The sequence below is a fragment of the Mustela lutreola genome, chromosome 1 (assembly GCF_030435805.1).
Source record: "Mustela lutreola isolate mMusLut2 chromosome 1, mMusLut2.pri, whole genome shotgun sequence".
Lineage (NCBI taxonomy): Eukaryota > Metazoa > Chordata > Mammalia > Carnivora > Mustelidae > Mustela > Mustela lutreola.
In genome coordinates, this window is record NC_081290.1 from 113423039 (window position 1) to 113442494 (window position 19456).

Here is a 19456-nt window from a genome sequence, read left to right on the forward strand (position 1 = left end):
AAAATGAGGAAAGTGCTATTTCTTGCACATTTGATGTTTTTTTTTAACTGAAGCATACTTAATATAGGGAGAGAATATTAAATGTGTCCTCAGAAGGCACACGTGTTGATCCTTGGTTGTTCTGTCCCAAATTCCTAGACAATTTATCTAATTTCCCTATGTCTGTTTCTTCATCTATAAAATAGGGGTTAAAAGTGATTGAGGGGAGGAGAAAAAGATTTTTTAAAGTGTAAGTTAAAACTCAGTGAAAGAGAACAAACACAATAAGCTAATTTTGTAGAACTCCTGTTTCATGTGCACTTAATTTTGACTTACATAAATTTTTTTTGGTGAATAACATACTGTAAACTTTTCACAGATTGATATTCATATACTTTTTCATTTCTTATGCTTACAATTAACGGATGTAAACACATTTTTCCTAGTTTAAAGCATTTCAGACAGGAACTATTACCTGTTGATAGGTTGCTGTTACTGCCTGTGAGTGTGATTGTCCGGAAGCTAAAAGCCAGGCTGTCATCAAAATGTTTCATGGACAATCTGTAGGTCCAATAATGCACAGGTAGGTATTTCGCTGGGTCTTTTCACTGAGCTGTCCCAAAATTGTAGCTGGAATTAGCTGGAGTGGGAAAAAAAATTCTAAAACAATTAGGCATTTGTTACTAATCTGTATAAGGATGATCAACAAGGTGTGTTAGAATCTTGCTCTCCAGGTTTGCTTTAAACCATATGGCTCTTCCAAGAAAAGGAATGTAAATGAAATATACTCGCAGCAATAAGAACTTTAGAAGTCCTTGTAAAAATGTGATTGGTGGGGAAATAAAAATTGGGATCATTTCATTCAGCAAAGATACATTAGTGCCTATGATGTGCCTGGCATTCCTTTCCATAATGAGGGTACCGCAGTAAACTCAACTACGAAACGCCTGCTCTTTTGGAGCTCACATTCTGCTGGAGGAGGGTGAAAACCAACCGAGAAAATACACTATGTTGTCAGACACAGTAAATGAAGAAACACCCCACAGGTGAAGGATGGGACTGTTGGAGGAGGGGGCCGGTGAGGATGTGGTCAGCCAAGCGTTCTCCAAGGAGACATAATGAATTGAGGAAGCCAGCCATGTACAGATCTGAAAAGAAGGCTTACTTGTGTTCACTTTCTCTCATTCTCTGGGAGCCTATGGTGTAAGGCTTTAAACACAGATGGTGAGCTTGTGGCAATAGGCACACATCAGCCCCCGGAACTTTGATTTTACCAACTGAATGCAAATCTGTTAGGTTATTTACACACAGAGATCCTATAAAATGCCAAGAAGAACCAGAATTCTTCACAGGATTAGACTGTTTGGCAGGCATAGTTCATCTAAGAAATGAAGGAAGAGACTTAGGTGGAAGTAAGTCGTTTCGTCTCTCATTGGCTTGTGACTGTCACTTACTCATCATATAAACCCAAGATGCCATCCCTGATGAGAGCATAGAAGATACTAGAGACTCCACGGAGACAGAGCCCAAGTAAGTGGTAAGATTGAACTCTACAAAGATAGGAAATGAGATCGTGTTCTTTCTTCATCTCAGTGTTTATTTTTATTACTGTGATATTCTGACTGAGCAAATGATACCTATTTTCACCGTGTTATTCATTCCGCTCTCATTCAGAGCCTCTCTGTTAGAGGTCAGGTCAAACAGTAGTTTCTTTTTTCTTTCTTCTTTTTGTTTTGTTTTGTTTTGTTTTTCTTTTTTGAGGGTAGGTGGAGGGGCAGAGGGAGAGGGAGACAGAGAATCTTAAGCAGGCTCCCTGCTGGGCCCAGTATAGGGCTCAGTCTCACAACCCTGAGATCATGACCTGAGCTGAAACCAAGAGTTGGACAATTAATTGACTGAGCCACCCAGGTGCCCCAAAATCAAACACTAGTTTCTTTCTTTCTTTCTTTCTTTCTTTCTTTCTTTCTTTCTTTCTTTCTTTCTTTCTTTCTTTCTTTCTTTTAATATTTTATTTAATTGTTTGACAGACAGAGATCACAAGGAGGCAGAGAGGCAGTCAGAGAGAGAGGAGGAAGCAGGCTCCCCGCTGAGCAGGGAGCCTGATGCGGGGCTTGATCCCAGGACCCTGAGATCATGACCTGAGCCGAAGGCAGCGGCTTAACCCACTGAGCCACCCAGGCGCCCCCTTCCTAGGTATTTTCTTTATAATATTTTCTATCACTTTAAGGCTCATTTTGTTGAAGTATCCATGTTTTGCCAAGAATGGCATTCTGTCATCATTTGATTTTATAGGTAATTTAAGGCATTTACCCCAGACTAGGAATTTGAGCTCTCAGCTCCCAAAGGATATTTCAGTTATCCCTCTTGCTTTGGCTTTAATGTGAGACAATCATTTAAAATGATATTTAGTTGGTCTTTGGTGAGAAAAGAAAAATCCTGGCTTGCCAATGCAAAATCACACATTCAGGATTTGACTGAAATCAATATTTTACTCAGTTAACAAAAATGTTTATATTTCTTCATTGTCCTACAATTTAACTCCAACCTGGCAAATTTTCCAGAATCAAACTAGACAGACTCAGGGACCCTGTGAAGGAGGGAAATCAACATTCTTTACCACCAACTGTTAGTGGGAAATGCAGAGCTGTTGTTTAACGTCATAATGTGCAAGAAGTTCTTATGTAGACAACAGTAGCTCATGTGATTGCTCTCTAAATCCACTTTTTGTATTTCAAAACACTACAGTCCATATGATGGGCTCACAGACATGGCACTCTATGCCAGTACCTTTTGAATGGGTTTAAATATGGGTCAGGTTGAGATCTAGCAAAGAACTGTTATCAAATTCACAAATAATCTTTGTTTTTATACTTCAGACTCGTAGGTTATTGGATTACTACTAGGCATATATAAAACCGTATCTGGAATTCTTGAATATGTTTGATGTTCCTTTTATTTAAGAGTAAGAGCTCATACAGATCAACACTTTGATAAGTAAAATAAAGATAAGTAGTATTTAGGTTTTTTTAAAATTTTTATTTATTTATTTGACAGACAGAGATTACAAGTAGGCAGAGAGGCACGCAGAGAGAGAGGGGGAAGCAGGCTCCCTGCTGAGCAGAGTGCCCAATGTGGGACTCCATCTCAGGACCCTAAGATCATGACCTGAGCTGAAGGCAGAGGCATAACCCACTGAGCCGCCCAGTATTTAGGTTTTGAAGTGACTTGTTAAACGGTTAATACTTAATTACTTATTTGTAAGTTTTTCTATCCATCAAAACTACCCCCAAAATTCAATTCCTTTTTTCGGTTGCTTGCTGAACTCTTGAAGGTATGTACCATAGTAAGTGAATATTGGCCTTCTTTGCCAGAGCTGATTTTGGATGCTTATCTCTTTTCTGGCACAGATATTAGCATTTTTTGATACTGTTTTACTGTGCGCCTGCAGCAACATACAGATTAGAACATCAGCTCAGTTAAAATGAAATGGTTTTATTAATACCTTGCATTTTATCAATGACTGTATTCAAATTGCCTCTGGGATTGAATGTTCCTGTGTTTTGTGGTTGTTAATCAGTTGAAATGTGCCAGTGTTACATTAAGGAAAAAGAACCACAAACCAGGAGAAAGAAAGGAGCTCCCCAAGATAGAATTTTCCAAAAAACCACTATTACTTTCCATGTAAATATTAATACTCAATTAAACAATTTGATTATTTATTAATTTATTAATAGTGAAGTAATTTAATTATTTAACTGGCTGTTTAACTAACATTAAATATTAACTATTAAAAACTAAATCTTTTTGCCTTTAGTGGCTCCATCTGTCTGAGTTCACAGGTGAAAATGTCTATGCAGGGGTTTTATGAGTCATCATTCATATCTTCCTTGAGAAACTGTATCTTATTTTCAAACACAATTCTAAGTGGGTTTTTAATTTATCTGATGAATCAGGAACTTTATTTTAAAGATTTTTATTTTATTTTATTTTATTTGAGGGAAAGAGAAAGGGCAAGAGCAGAAGGAGGGGCAGAGGGAGAGGGAGAAGCAGATTCTCCTGTTGAGCAGGGAGCCCAATGTGGGGCTCTAACCCAGGACTCCGAGACCAAAATCCGAGCCAAAGGCATTCGCTTGACTGACTAAGCCACCCAGGCCCCTTGAACCGGGAACTTTAAATGACTTTCTTCAGAGTGGAAAGAAGCCAGTGGTTAGTTTTAGTTGTAAAGGAAAGCATTAACCACAATCAGCTTACCTTTTTACTTCTTGTCCTATATCATTTCAGGAAACATTTTGCAGCATTCCCTACATGGGATTCTTAGCACAGAGTGACAGCGGAAGGGCTCAGAAATGAATTTCACAGTGACAGAATGACACTGGAATTTACCTCGGCCAGGCAAAGCATACTCCCCGGTCTGTCGTGCAGCCCGGAGTTAGTTCTATGTATTATGGGAAGCTGGGATCTAGTTCTGTATAGTTTTCTTCTTTGCCTCAGTCTGGTCCTGTTACATCCCCACCGAAATGGCATGTCCGTGGTATATCTGTGGTTCTGTTTCCTGTGGTTCATCTACACACCTCTAGATGTCTGGTCCTGGACGAAGATCCCATCACCCTCATCACAGGGTTTTTAATAGAAGTCTTGCCGTCTGGCAGGTCAAGTCCTCTCTTCCTCTTCTCTTAATTTGCCTTGGCTATTTTGGTCCCTAGCATTTCCATTTGAAATTTAGGCTCAGGGTTAGCCACATACTCTCTTGAATTTTAAATACAAATACAAACAATTTTAAATACAGACACAGACTTTGATTACAAATAAGGGCAGTTTCCATTTCATTTCTTACATATGTTGTTTATTGTTGTCTTAACTGAGTTAGCTGGGCCACCCAGGACTGTGTTGAACAGTAAGGCTAATACTGGGGTTCTCTTATTCCTGACGTTAAACAAAATACTTCTATTGGCTCCCCATGATGTGTGATGTTTGCTCTAGGTTTTTTTTTTGTAGAGGCTATTTTTGGGGGGGGCCTGGTGTCTTTCATGAATGTAACTACCTACCAATTCAGTTTCTTTGCTGGTTAGTGTTAAATGCAGGCCTTCAGGTTTTTTGTTTTGTTTTTAATTTGACTGTGTTCGTTTACATATTTCTCAAAATTTTTTCATTTTAAGTGTTCCGATTCAGGGACATAAAGTTATTTGCCAGTTAGCTTATGATTTTGAATGATCCATTTCATCTGTTGTTATGACTTCTTTTGTGTATAATATTTAATTTTTGTGACTTTTTGCATTTTCTTTATCAGTTTTACTAGAGGTTTATAATATGACCTTTTAAAGGTTGTATATAAAAGGGGGCAGGCCCTAGATTCAAGCAGTGCATCTCTACACAGTCTCCCACTTGTGAGGGGATTTTATTCTCCTTTTTTCTGAAGGAGCTACCCTCATGGATACCACTGCCTTTTCAGAATTCAGGGTGCTGTTTTACCCCTTTATAGGTGAGGAAACTAAAGCTAGGGACAGGTGACTTGCCCAAGGCCATTCAGATAGTGGCACAAGTGACACCAAAATCACACCTTCCCTTTGCCATCGACCTGCTCTGCCCTTGAGCCTGTTCCTCACAGCCTCTCTCGGTGGGAGCAGGATATGTCTTCCCTTCATCCTTTTAACCCATCATCCTCACAGAAAAAAAGGCTTTAACAAAGTGAAATTACTGTAACAGAAATATACTGCTGAATGCAGTAAGAGGGAAAGTGTTTTTAGACACTGTCCTCTTCAGTGATCATTAGCTGACATTGTAAATTTCCTTACCAATTTTCACCATACAAACATTTACGTGGAATTTCTTCTGCTAGTTTTTTATTTTAAGATTTGTGTTTATTTATTTGCGGGAGAGAGTGCTAGTGAGAGAGCTCAAGCAGGGGGAGAAGCAGACTTCCCACTGAGCAGGGAGCCTGATGTAGAGCTTGATCCTAGGACCCTGAGATCATGACCTGAGCTGAAGGCAGATGCTTAACTGACTGAGCCACCCAGGCTCCCCTCTTCTGCTAGTTTTTATGCAAAGGGTTTATAAAATGTAAGAAGGATTTGAAGAATCCATAACTGTTTCCATTGCATTTACATTTACTAATTTTTTATGTTATAAAAATGTGCACATTTACCCTAAAAAACAAAGAAACAAAAAGAACCCTAAAACGAAAAGTTCAGGGGCACCTGGTGGGTTGGGCCTCTGCCTTCAGCTTGGATCATGATCTCAGGGTCCTGGGATCGAGCCCTGAATGGGGCTCTCTGCTCAGCGGGGAGCCTGCTTCCCCCCTCTCTCTGCCCGTCTCTCTGCTTACTTGTGACGGCTTCCTCTGTGTCAAATAAATAAATAATCTAAAAAAAGTTTGTAGCTATATAAATCAAGAAACCAGATTTGAGCTCAGTAGAAAATATAATTATGCAAATAACTACAGGAATGTGTTGTGCAAGCACAGCTTCATTAATGAGTTATGTCTGTTGAAAGGATGTTCTGGAAGGAAAGATAAGCATTCATCAGATGGTCACGGACCTGTGCCAAATCTTAGATTTAAAGATATATTTGCAGAGAACTATAGATAGCTGCCAACTTACGCTAAGGATTTTTTAATGTCTTCTTTACTTGAGTGAAACACAATATAAAATAGCACATTTTTGCAAATGAACAACAACAAACAATCCCTGTGTTTTTTTTTTTTTTTTAAGATTTCATTTATTTATTTGACATAGAGAAATCACAAGCAGATGGAGAGGCAGGCAGAGAGAGAGCGAGGCAGGCTCCCTGCTGAGCAGAGAGGCAGCGGCTTAACCCACTGAGCCACCCAGGCACCCAATCCCTGTGTTTTCATGCAGAATTAGGAGGCCGACACATTCACATAGCATTTGACCAAATGAGAAAAAGTTATGTTTAATTTTTAATATTGATCATAATGGAGATAAATAAATCTATACATTCATATAATGTTTGTAAGGAAAATACATATCATTTCTTTGTTGCTGAGGAAAAATTGACCTATAACAGCAAAAATCAGTAAAGAAAGGCTTTGTAGAGTGCCAGGGTGGTTCAGTCATTGAGTGTCTGCCTTCGGCTCAGGACCTGATCCCAGAGTCCTGGGATTGAGCCTGGCATCTGGGGAGCCTGCTTCTTCCACTCATATTCCCCCTGCTGTGTTCCTCTCCCCATCAAATAAATAAATAAAATCTTAAAAAAAAAAAAAAAAAGAAAAGTTGTGTAAAATATTCTTCAAATAAAAACTGCAGGGGCGCCTGGGTGGCTCAGTGGGTTAAGCCTCTGCCTTCAGCTCAGATCATGATCCCAGGGAGCCTGCTTCCTCCTCTCTCTCTGCCTGCCTATCTGCCTACTTGAGATCTCTGTCTGTGAAGTAAATAAATAAAATCTTAAAAAAAAAAAAATAAAAACTGCAACCAAGAATGATACTTTTTCCACTGTGAAGGCCTTTTTTTGTTCTTTTGAGATTTATAACAGGTTGATCATGGAATTGTAACCACTATGCTCTTTATTTCCAAGATAAGAATGTTCCCTTAATTTGATTACATAAATATTTCCTTTTTTTTCTTTCAGAAGGAGCTTACTGCTTTACATTTTTTATTGGCTATTTTTGTACGCTCCTATTTTTCCCACTATTTCTAAGCTTTATTTGGTCCTAACCTCAAATTTGAACTCCTTCTGTGCATATTTCTCCCCCAAAGAGTTGGGGCTGTAAATCTTGGAATTTTTGTTAGCTCACTCCCGTGAATTCTTCCTTCTACAGAGAGCACTCCCTCACATAGTGATGTGGGTGGCAGGTGGCACGGGTCACTTGGGTGCAGACAGAGTGGCTAACAGGAGTGGGACGGGGCATGGGAAATTCAGAGTGACTCTGTTTCTAGCAAGGGGCACTACTTCTACCCACAACACCTAGACAGGGAAAACCAAGGCCCAGAGAAGTGTATTCCTCTGCAATCACCATCATCATTTCTTGGATCTTAAGGGTCTAGAGAGGCAACAAGACAGATCTTTGCAGTTATCCTACCGTAGATGAACACCGTGAATGCGCAAACTTGGCAATCTAGGTTTTTATGGTTTGTGTTTGACTTCTTATGTGATGTGCTTTCAAGTGTATTTTTTAAAGATTTTATTTAATAAGGGGCACCTGGGTGGCTCAGTGGGTTAAAGCCTCTGCCTTTGGCTCAGGTCATGATTCCAGGGTCCTGGGATCCAGTCCCGCATCCAGCTCTCTGCTTAGCCGGAAGCCTGCTTCCTCCTCTTTCTCTCTCTGCCTGCCTCTCTGCCTACTTGTGATCTTTGTTGTCAAATAAATTAAAAAAAAAAAGATTTTTATTTATTTATGTGAGAGAGAAAGTGAGAGTGCTCCAGCCAGGGGGTAGGAAGAGAAGCAGACTCCCTGCTGAGCAGGGAGCCTGATGGGGGGCTCGATCCCACGACCCTGGGATCATGACCTGAGCTGAAGGCAGAAGTTTAACTGACTGAGCCACCCAGGAATCCCTGTGATGTGCTTTCAGATAGAATTTTGAAATTTGAAATTTTGAAATTTCAGCTCAACTTTTCTTTCTAATCTTCCTTTCATATCTTTGAAAGACTTCCTTAGCAGAGAATGAACTATTTATACTTAACCACTTAAAAATAATGCCATAGGGGCGCCTGGGTGGCTCAGTGGGTTAAGCCACTGCCTTCAGCTCAGGTCATGATCTCAGGGTCCTGGGATCGAGTCCCGCATCGGGCTCTCTGCTCAGTGGGGAGCCTGCTTCCCTCTTTCTCTCTCTGCCTGCCTCTCTGCCTACTTGTGATCTCTCTCTGTCAAATAAATAAATTAAATCTTTAAAAAAAAATTATGCCGTATGACTTCTATTCATGTAATTACTACAATTATTTTTATTTGTGGTGTACTGTATTCACAGTGTTTATTCTTGGCCATAAAATGAATCCAAAGTTATTATTACCGATAGCTAATAATTATTAAGTGCTTAGCATTGTGTTAAATGCTTTACGTGTATTACCTCATTAAGTCTCCAAATCCATATTAGTATCTCTATTTACAAGAAGTGGACTTTGAAATTCAGAGAGATTTTGTTCATTAGCCCAATGATACATAGCAACTAAGTGGAAGAGCTCAATTTCAAATGAAAATGTTTCTTTCTCAGTTGCCGGATCATTATAAAATTACAATACATGCTACTACTATTGCTTAAAATCTTTAAGTGTTTATAAACTAGGAACATGAGATGAAACAAATCACAGAAAATTCAAAAGATTATAAACGACCTACAGCTGCCCAATGTAACCACTATTAGCAAACTCTTTGAAATTTAAGCGAAGTTGCTTTCTGTCTTCCTTGCTCCCCTACAGAAGAAATAGAGACATAGGCTCACCATTGCCCCTCCCAGCAAAGGTCACCCAGATGGGCTATGTTTGTATGGTGCTAGCAACCTGATAGAACCCAGCAGCATGGAGGCAGAGAGAGAGAGAGTAAGAGCAATGTTTCCCTAAGTCTTTGATTCCCAGAGGGAAATGCCAGGGATGAGAGAAGAGAGGCGACAGCCAGCTCGGGTTGGCAAAGCTGGCTCACATTCCCCTTGCACATACCCTGTTCTTGAAATCTTCATCCAGCTGTCCTCACAAACTCAGCTGTGTCACCAAAGCAAATAATAAGCCAAATGCCAAATTACAAGTGAGCAAAGGCAGGACAAAAACAGCTTAAAATGAAAGTTTTGGATGCTATCCTCTGACGGTTGGTGTATAGATAACCGCCCACTATGAATTCTTTCATAAGTAAAATTTGAGTATGGTTATTTCACTGGAATGTTCCAGATAGTTCTTTTTTTTTTTTTTTTTAAGATTTTATTAATTTATTTGAGAGAGAGAAAGAGCAGGACCTATGGAGGGAAGGCGCAGAGGGAGAAGCAGACTCCCCATTGAACAGGGAGCCTGATGTAGGACTTGACCCAGGACTCCAAGATCAAGACCTGAGCCAAAGGCAGACACAGATTGAGCCACCCAGGTACCCCATTCAGCTAGTTCTTAAAGAGAGAGTCATGATCTTATTTCTGTCAAGTTTTTCCCATATGTTATTAGGATTCAGGTCTTGAAATATTCTCTAATATTTCCAGTTACCTCAAAAGACGGCATGAATGGGGCACTTGAGTGTTTCAGTCAGTTAAGTGTCTGCCTTTGGCTCAGGTCATGATGCCAGGGTCCTGGGATTGAGCTCCTCATCAGGCTCCCTGGGAGCCTGGTTCTCCCTCTGCCTGCCGCTCCCCCTGCTTGTGCTCTTACTCTTTCTGTCAAATAAACAAAATCTTAAAAGAAAAAAAATATGCCATGAAGTTTTGAAAAAGTCCCCAAAGGAAAATGTTGATGAAACATCTCTAGAGGTCTGTTAAAATAATCTTCCAATTTTTCCTTTTCCAGAATCACACCATGCCAAACTACAAACTCATTTATTTTAATATGAGGGGGAGAGCGGAAATTATCCGTTACATATTTGCTTATTTGGACATAAAATATGAAGACCACAGAATAGAACAAGCTGATTGGCCGGAAGTCAAATCAAGTAAGTGTCACAAGTAACAGTTTATGAAAATGTAGGGAAAATATCTCTCCAAAACTTTCTGTTTTTCCTCAGGGAAATGAAAAAAATAGAGGTTTTAAATCTCATGTTGCTTTACATTGAGAAGCAGCAGTTCAGAAAAGTTAAATAAATGCTATGTGCCCCAAATTTTCCTGTTCAAGGTGAAAACACAAACCTCACAGAAGAAATATAGAGAGATAAACAATAAGTTTTGTCATAAGAGCTGAAAGAGAGAATACTGAAGTGAGTATTCTTTTTTTTAAACATCTTTTTTAGTTTTTATTTATTTATTTATTTGACAGACAGAGATCACAAGTAGGCAGAGAGGCAGGCAGAGAGAGAGGAAGGGAAGGAGGCTCCCCCTTGAGCAGAGAGCCCGATATGGGCCTCGATCCCAGGACCCTGGGATCATGACCTGAGCCGAAAGCAGAGGCTTTAACCCACTGAGCCACCCAGGTGCCCTGAAGTGAGTATTCTTGACAATTCAAACGAATGGGCTTATTACAGATATCTCCAGCCTTCTGACAAGGGATCAGATATGCTGTTCTAACAAGGGATCAGATATGCTGTTCTAACAGAAAACCAAACTCAAAGTGGCTTAAATAACAAGAAAATTGTATCACTTAACCGAAAATCCAGAAATAGAACAGATTTCAAGAGATGACTTTATTCATTTTTCCTCCTCTTTGTGTTGGCAGCATCATGAGACTAGTAGCAATAAGTTTGCAGCAATTTCTGCCCAACAGCCTTGAATAGTAACATCAAGAAGTATGTGAGAAAGAGAGAAAGAGCACTGTTTCCTTAAGTGTTCCCAGAAGAATGAAACAAACAAACAAACAAACAAACTCCCAGAAGACCTTGGCAAACTTGTCATGATTCACTGACTCAGACTGGGTCACATGTCCATTTCTGAACCAGTCACTGACCAAGCAAATAGGAAGAACCTTGAACCATCTAGTCTACCTCAGAAGTTGGGTTTGGAATCACTTTTCATAAAGGATATGACTGTTCAAAAGAAGGGTGAATATGTGAACAAAACTGGGATGTTTGATCCAATGGAAATATGCTAGTTAGCACTCAGGACAGAGGGGAAGGATCAGAAATATTATTATGTTAGAAAGCGTGTGGCTCTCAGTAAGTTGTAAGTCATCCTCCAGGTGTTAGTTTTTTTATCTTTTTTAGAATGAAGAAAGGATAGATGAGCTAATTCTTTGTCCATCATGTCTGCCTAGAAATACTAACTAAATATTAATTATTTGTCTAAAAGTCACATATTTGTGTTGGGATTATTACAGATTTGCATAAGATAAAGCTGAAGAAAACAACTTGAGTCTTTGAAGACCTTTGAACCCCTGGTGGGTTTCGTTTAATTTCTTCAGTACGGCTTCATGAATATATTATTTTATCTATTTTATAGTTGGATTAACTATAGCACACAGAATTTGTGTAATTTTTCCAGGCTTACAGTCCTAGCAAGGTAGAAATATTTTTCAAACACAGGTCAATTTCATACAGTTACCCACGTTATTTATACTAGATAATGCCAATAACACCATGATAAGTGGCATATTAACAATACATATGGCCACATGCCTTTTAGAAGAATGAGTTCCTTAAAAATCCACTCTTTTGCTTATTAGAAAACTCTTCCCTGGTGGGCTAGAATATCTTATTTCCTGTTCTCATGAAACTTTCTCTTTAATATCCAAACTTTCCAAACCCTGCTATCAGAATTTGTACATAGGATTTTAAATCCTGTCTGTATAAAGTAGGTCAAATTTAATTTTATCCATTAATTAAGATGGATAACAAGCTGCAAAGATGGTACATATAACAAATTCCACCTTCTCGTTTTCAGATATAAATTCTTGGAGTGCCTCATACCCTATTCTATCTTGACTTTTCATTATGTTATTGAAAATGAAATTACTGTATTTTCATAGATTCTTAGATCTTAAAGTTCACAATGGTTAGAAGATATATATAGAGAGAGAGATAAACAGTCACCCAACGTAAGTGGAATTTATGAAACAAAATGGACATTTGGGAGGGGATAAAAAAGAAAGAGAGGGAAACAAACCGTGAGAGCCTCTTAATGACAGAGAAGATTTGAGGGTTGATGGAGGGACGTGGGTGGGGGATGGGCTAGATGGGTAATGAGGGATTAAGGAGGCGCTTGTGATGATGAGCACTGGGTGCTGTATGTAAATGATGAACCATTGAACGCTACTCCTGAACCAATACTGAACTGTAGGTCAACTAACTAGAATTTAAATTAAAAACAAAACGAAACAAAAACCAAAACCAGACACCCAACACAAAAATGAACTAAAGAGGATAGAAATTTATTTCTTTTGCATATAATCGCAAGCCGATGTGGAAGTTCTGCTTCACGGGGTTGTCAAAGATTAGATTCCTTCTTTTCTGTTGATCCGACCCCCCGAGTTGGTTCTTATTTACATAGTGTAAGATGGTCCCGTCTCCTTCCACATTCCAGCTCACAGGAAGTGTGAGAGGGAAAGAGGCACATCTCTTTCTTGCAACCGCATGACCAGAGAGTTTTATACCTCACTTCTACTAGTCCCTTGGTAGGAATGTCTTCACACACTACTGCAAGGGAAGCGAGGAAGTGCTGACTTTATTGCTTTGAGAAAAAAGGAAAAAATAAATGTTAAAAACAGTTTATTACAAATTTTAGCTGGCCTCATCTCTTATCTGATTTAGGAGTGCTCTCTGGTATTTGAAACCCTCCATGACTTCCCCTCTGTGATAACCTAGAGTATCACTGGATATTTCTATTAAAAATTCTTCTAGGTTGGGGGACCTGGGTGGCTCAGTCTGTTAAGTATCTGCCTGTGGCTCAGGTCATGATCCCAGGGTTCTGGGATTGAGCCTCTCATCCCCTTGCTCAGCAGGGAGCCTGCTTCTCCCTCTCCCTCTGCCCCTCCCCCTGCTTGAGCATGCACATGCTTTCTCTCTCTCTGTCTCTCTCTCTCAAATAAATAAATAAAATCTTTTTTAAAAAAAGTTCTTCCAGGTCAAACCTGGTGGAATGTGCACAGGTATTAACATTTTTTTCTCTTTTCAAATAACATTAAAGTACTTCTTCTCAAAAAAAAAAAAAAAAAAAAAAATGGCAAAGCTCTACAAGGACAAAGACCTCAAGCTTGAATAAGCCCCAAATCCTCAAAGCTGGAAAACAGGTCCAAGAATGGTAAGGTGACGAAGTAGGCCAATGATGCCCAAATATAAACCTGGTAGAGTAGAAGTCAAGCTGAGTCACTCCAGGGAGTACCGACCAAGGCTCAGGAATTGGTAGTGACATTGAACTCTAAAAGCCAAACCCACAGAGGGCTGTTACCATGTGAAGCAGCAGCATGACTGCCCTGGGAGAAGTATGGAGATTACTCTCAACAAAGGATGGACCAGAGGACTGTAGGACAGCAGGCATTTCTGAGCACACGGTACTGTCTGTGGGACTCAGTGGAAGGCTGCAAACTAAAGCGTGAGACCCAGAGCCCTTATCCTCTGCTCCACAATCAGAATGCTACAACCAGACAAGTATCCCCTGCGCAGAAGGGTTCTCTCAGGGGAAGCTGATCAGTCCCAGAGGAATGTCTAACAGACACTAACCGGGAGGGAGTCTCTATGACATGGCCCAGGACACTGAGATTCCAATTAGCCTCTATTCCTTTTGCTTATTTAAAACAGGAAGGGTAAACCAAAAATTAATAGATATTTATGAGAAGGCCTCTAATGTGAAACAGACATAAACAAAGAAGCAGAGGGAGAAAAAAAACTCATCTGAGGGCAACAGGGTGATGTAGGAAGAAAAAAACTTCAAAAATATAAGACCCGCAGAGAGAAAAATTCTATACATTCTGAACTAGTATGCTGTAAAAAAAGAATGTTTAGAGACAAAAAGGTTTTGAAAATTAACAATTTGATACAGACAAAACAAATGAAATAAAAAAATGATAAAAAATAAGGCTCTCCTCCACAAAGTACAATAAGAAAAAGAAATAAAAAATAAGAGAAAAGGGATTAGAAAAATTGAGACTCAGTAAGCTTAGGATGTCCAATGTCTCAGCAAAATTCTGGGAAGAAAGGAAGAAAACTTTCAAAAGACTCTTCCTTACATAAAATTGAAATTTATCTCTTCAGTGACTTTCATATACTAGTCTTGGACATATCACTTTAATCCATAGGAAACAGATTATTCCTTCTTTCCATCCAATGCTTTGAAGCAATTTAGTATCTTTAAGACATAGAGAAAAAGCCACCGCTGTGTAGACAGTTCAATGATAATACCCTGTGGGAAGATAAAGGTCATGGGCTAAATACAGAACTGAGTCCCTATTAACTCATGCATTCATCCCTCTGGCTATCTGCTTGTTTCTCTGATGATCGTTGTGATTATCAACCCAAACTTCCCAGTCCTGGCTCTACTTCTTGATTTAGATACTGTTTCTCATGGACTATATCCGATCTGCAAGGTAGGTCCAAGGGACGACTCTCTTCTCTTCCTCGAGTGATCCATTTATATCCCTTGGTTTGGATTTCCTCATCATCCAAGAAGGACAAGCTCCTGTTCCACTTATGCCTGCCATGTAATGTGTGGTGTCAGGGGAATCGCAATGTTCCAGGCCTGGGAACAACGCAGGGCATGGTGGGAATACCACTCCTAGCACTGGTCCAGATACCATCCAAAGCCGTTTCACCAAGGTCACCGTGGTTATTTTGGCAGTTGCATCGCACAGCCTTACATTCGGCCTCACTAAATTCCTTAAAGCTGTTTGACAGAGGTTACATTTCCAACAACCCCAAAGTTACGTTTTCTGGAACAAAATGAAGGATTGGCATTTGTGTTCTTCAATTTCTTCTTGTTAGATGCCTAGTATTCCAGCTGTTGGCAATTATCCCAAGCTTGGTTTCAAATGCTGCCAGTAGCTGAAAGCTTACCATCTCAGAGAAAACACATTCTTGTCATTAATGGTTCCAACATTAAAAACTTATTCTTCATCTTGAGTTAATATCTGCCCCCTTTAAAGTATCTTTTAGTTATTGTTCTGCACTTTAGAGATAGTCAGAATAAGTCAAATTTTTCATCCATTTGACAGCTGTACCATATTTGAAGATGGGTATTACATTTGTTTTGTCTTTGTTTGTTTTGCCTCCCCCAGGAAAGAATGCCAAATTCTTCAGCCAATGCTTATAAAATGTGGTTTTCAGACCCTTCTCTAACTTGGATACTATCCTCTGGGTTTGCTCTATTTTTTTTTTTTAAGATTTTATTTATTCATTTGACAGAGACAGATCACAAGTAGGCAGAGAGGCAGGCAGAGAGAGAGGAGGAAGCAGGCTCCCTGCCGAGCAGAGAGCCCGATGCGGGACTTGATCCCAGGACCCTGAGAGCATGACCTGAGCCGAAGGCAGAGGCTTAACCTACTGAGCCACTCAGGCACCCTGCTCTGATTTTTAATGTATTTTTAAAACATGACTCTTAGATCTATCAAAACAGCTGAGCAAAATTTCCAACTGAACTCAGTTTGAGTCTAACCTCTACCAGGGATGTGACCTGGACTAGTTATGTAACCTCTCTTCACCTCACTTTCTCGTTTGTAAAATAAGATAAGGGTTGATGCCTACATCATAGAGTTGTTGTAAGTACTAGAAAACCTAATGGGTACTTTAAATATTTAGTACACTGCCTAGCATAAAGGAGGCCTCCCTCAAAATGTTAAATGTTAATTTCTAATCATGAGGCATCACAATTTGTGTCAGCTGTCTTTGGAGTTCTGTTTGCTCACTGCAATGTAGACTAGTACTCGGCATGCTGATTAGGTAAGTACTCAGAGATGGTTTTTTTCCTGATGTGAACTGTAGTTCATCTTGTACTTAGTTAACGTACATACGAAAGACACTTGGAGGTTGATTCTGGTAGTTGCTCTAGAGTAATAGGACTATGTAGTGGCACTTTGTTCTTTTCTCTCTTCCCAAAATAATTATATTTCCCAAAGTAAAGCACTGGTTGGAAAATTGTGATCAATACATATAACAAAATATAATGTAGTCATTAAAAAGGTGATACTTCACTGATTTGGAAAGATTTCAAAAAGATGTTATCAGATAAAAAAATGGTTTACAAATACTTCAGGATGCTGTTTTTAAATATATATGAGAAATCAATTAAAATATTCACATGGTTGTAATTATGTGGTAGAATTATTTTTATTTATCTTCAAGTTAGAATTTTTCTATAAAAACATATATTACCTTCTGACAAAAATGTGATAGGTTTAGATAAGAAAACAAAGTAGGGTCTATAGACAAAATATTATTACATCTGCAGCGAGGCTGCCCTGTATTGTACAAATTGCTTGCTGTCTTACTATATACTTCACATGGTCCCTCATCAAAATAACAATTTGGCTAAATTCCTTACCGTAGCTCAATATATAAATCAAACTCTCCATTTTCTCATTTTTTAAAAAATTGACATATAATGTATTATTTGCCCCAGGGTACAGGTCTGTTAGTCATCAGTCTTATATAATTCACAGCATTCATCATAGCACATATGCTCCCAATGTCCATAAACTAATCACCCCCTCTCTACTCCCCCCAACCCCCCAGCAACCCTCAGTTTGTTTTGTGAGATTATCTCTTATGGTTTGTCTCCCTCCCAATACCATCTTGTTTCATTTTTTTCCTTCCCTACCTCCCATGACCCCTTGCCCTGTCTCTCAAATTCCTCATATCAAGGAGATCATATGATAATTGTCTTTTTCTTTTTTTTTTTTTTTTTTTTTTTTTTTTATTTGTCAGAGAGAGAGCAAGCAAGAGGGAGCACAGGCAGACAGAATGGCAGGCAGAGTCAGAGGGAGAAGCAGGCTCCCTGCGGAGCAAGGAGCCCGATGTGGGACTCGATCCCAGGACGCTGGGATCATGACCTGAGCCGAAGGCAGCTGCTTAACCAACTGAGCCACCCAGGCGTCCCGATAATTGTCTTTTTCTGATTGACTTATTTCTCTCAGCATAATACCCTCTAGTTCCATCCATGTCATTGCAAATGGCAAGGTTTCATGTTTTGATGGCTGCATAGTATTCTATTGTATATTTACACCACATCTTCTTTATCCATTCATCTGTTGATGGACATCTAGGTTCTTTCCATAGTTGGCTATTGTGTCCATTTCTTCATCTTTAAAAAATTTATTTATTTTATTTCTTTTTTAATTTTTAATTTATTTTTAAGTTTTTTTATTATTAAAATTATTTATTTATTTGAGAGAGAGAGAGCGAGAGCGCGTGCACAAGTAGGGGGGAGGAGCAGAGAGTGAGGGAGAAGCAGGCTCCCTGTTGAGCAGGACTCAATCCCAGGACCCTGGGATCATGACCTGAGCTGAAGGCAGACGTTTAGCCCACTGAGCAACTCAGGCACCCTGGCCTATGGTTTTAAAGAACAATCAATGTTATAGTTGATTGAGACCACAAAAATTAATGAAGCTTTTAAAAAAAAGCTTTATTTAAAAGGTTAGTAGTGAGTATATGTAAGTCTATGAGGTAATACAATATGCAGTACAATATGCAGTATCATTAACAAACCCTTTTAGATGAACTCTGTACAAGGTCTTCTAACAACCCTTCTTCTAAAAGACCTCTAAAGATTCCAGTAGAGGGTGTCTATTGTCCGTTTTAGAACAAATATTCAGGAATACCATAACTTTAAAATCATGCTTTATTTCCATAATTATCAGTAAAAATGGGAAATAGTATTACTTGATTTTGTTATGGAAGTTGATTTTTTGCTTATTTTATTTTAAGCTCTTCCATTTGGTAAAATCCCCATTTTGGAAGTCGACGGATTTAACCTTCACCAGAGTCTAGCCATAGCACGATACTTGGCCAAAAACACAGGTAATGTGTTTATTGTGTTGAAGAGTTTTGATAACTGAGAAGAATACATAACTCACATTCACTATTTATTAAATAACTTTATTATTGAACAATATAGTATAAAGAATGAAACAAAAGATGCGAAAGAAACAAACCTAATCACCTGAGGCTAGCTAAACGGATTGTGGCGCTTCTTCTTACAGGAGTCCCATGTAGCTGAAAAAAGAGCAGAGATGCCCTTAACAAACTTGTAGGGAAAGATCTGTAGGATATATGGGGGATGCGTATATGGAATGGGAAATATAGCTTTATTTTCATAAAGAAATAATGGAAGACTACGAAAAAACTCTAATAGAGCGGTTACCGACATGGTAGGTAGATTAAGGAGCCCAATGAGACTGGTTGGGCAGGGATGGAAGTTGGTCTTCACTGGATACAGTTTTATATTCTTCTGAATTTTTGAACCGTAAGAATATATTGTCTTTTAAGAAGTAAACATTTTAATATAGTAAATTAAATCCAGTGTATGGGCATAAAATGGTCTCTATTTTATAGATCTGGCTGGAAAAACAGAATTGGAACAATGTCAAGTTGATGCAATTGTGGACACATTGGACGATTTCATGTCACGTTTTCCTTGGGCAGAGAAAAAACAAGATATCAAAGTAATGTAATCAGTTTGTTATTACTACTATTAATCATATCTACTTGTGGGGTGTTTTAAAGTTTCTTTTTATCGGGCGTCTGGGTGGCTCAGTCAGTTGAGCATCGGCCTTCAGCCCAGGGACCCAGCCCTGTGTTGGGCTCCCTGTTCACTGGGGAGTCTGCTTCTCCCTCTTTCTCTGTCCCTCCTCCCGTTTGTGTTTGCTTGCTCTCTCCAATAAAAAAAAATCTTTTACAGAAAAGGTTTCTTTTTACCAAAGTAAGACATACCTATAGTTTTAAAATATCCAATTATATTTAAAAATTTAGAAAAAAATAAGGTGA

The 19456-nt window shown here is 39.0% G+C and overlaps 1 protein-coding gene across 3 annotated transcripts in view; it reads left to right on the forward strand.

The window, feature by feature from the left end:
• Positions 1–1211: 1211 nt before the first annotated feature.
• The window catches only part of HPGDS (hematopoietic prostaglandin D synthase), a 30604-nt gene continuing 12359 nt past the window's right edge, over positions 1212–19456 (forward strand). The window contains exons 1-4 of one of the 3 annotated variants that reach the window (XM_059172658.1): positions 1387–1509; positions 10411–10552; positions 18398–18490; positions 19025–19134. In XM_059172658.1, coding sequence (XP_059028641.1) covers positions 10420–10552; positions 18398–18490; positions 19025–19134 — 336 coding nt within the window. In that variant the 5' untranslated portion in view covers positions 1387–1509; positions 10411–10419. Of the gene's footprint in view, positions 1517–10410; positions 10553–18397; positions 18491–19024; positions 19135–19456 lie in introns of all 3 variants that reach the window. The other 2 variants (XM_059172662.1, XM_059172666.1) reach the window with 2 other exon arrangements.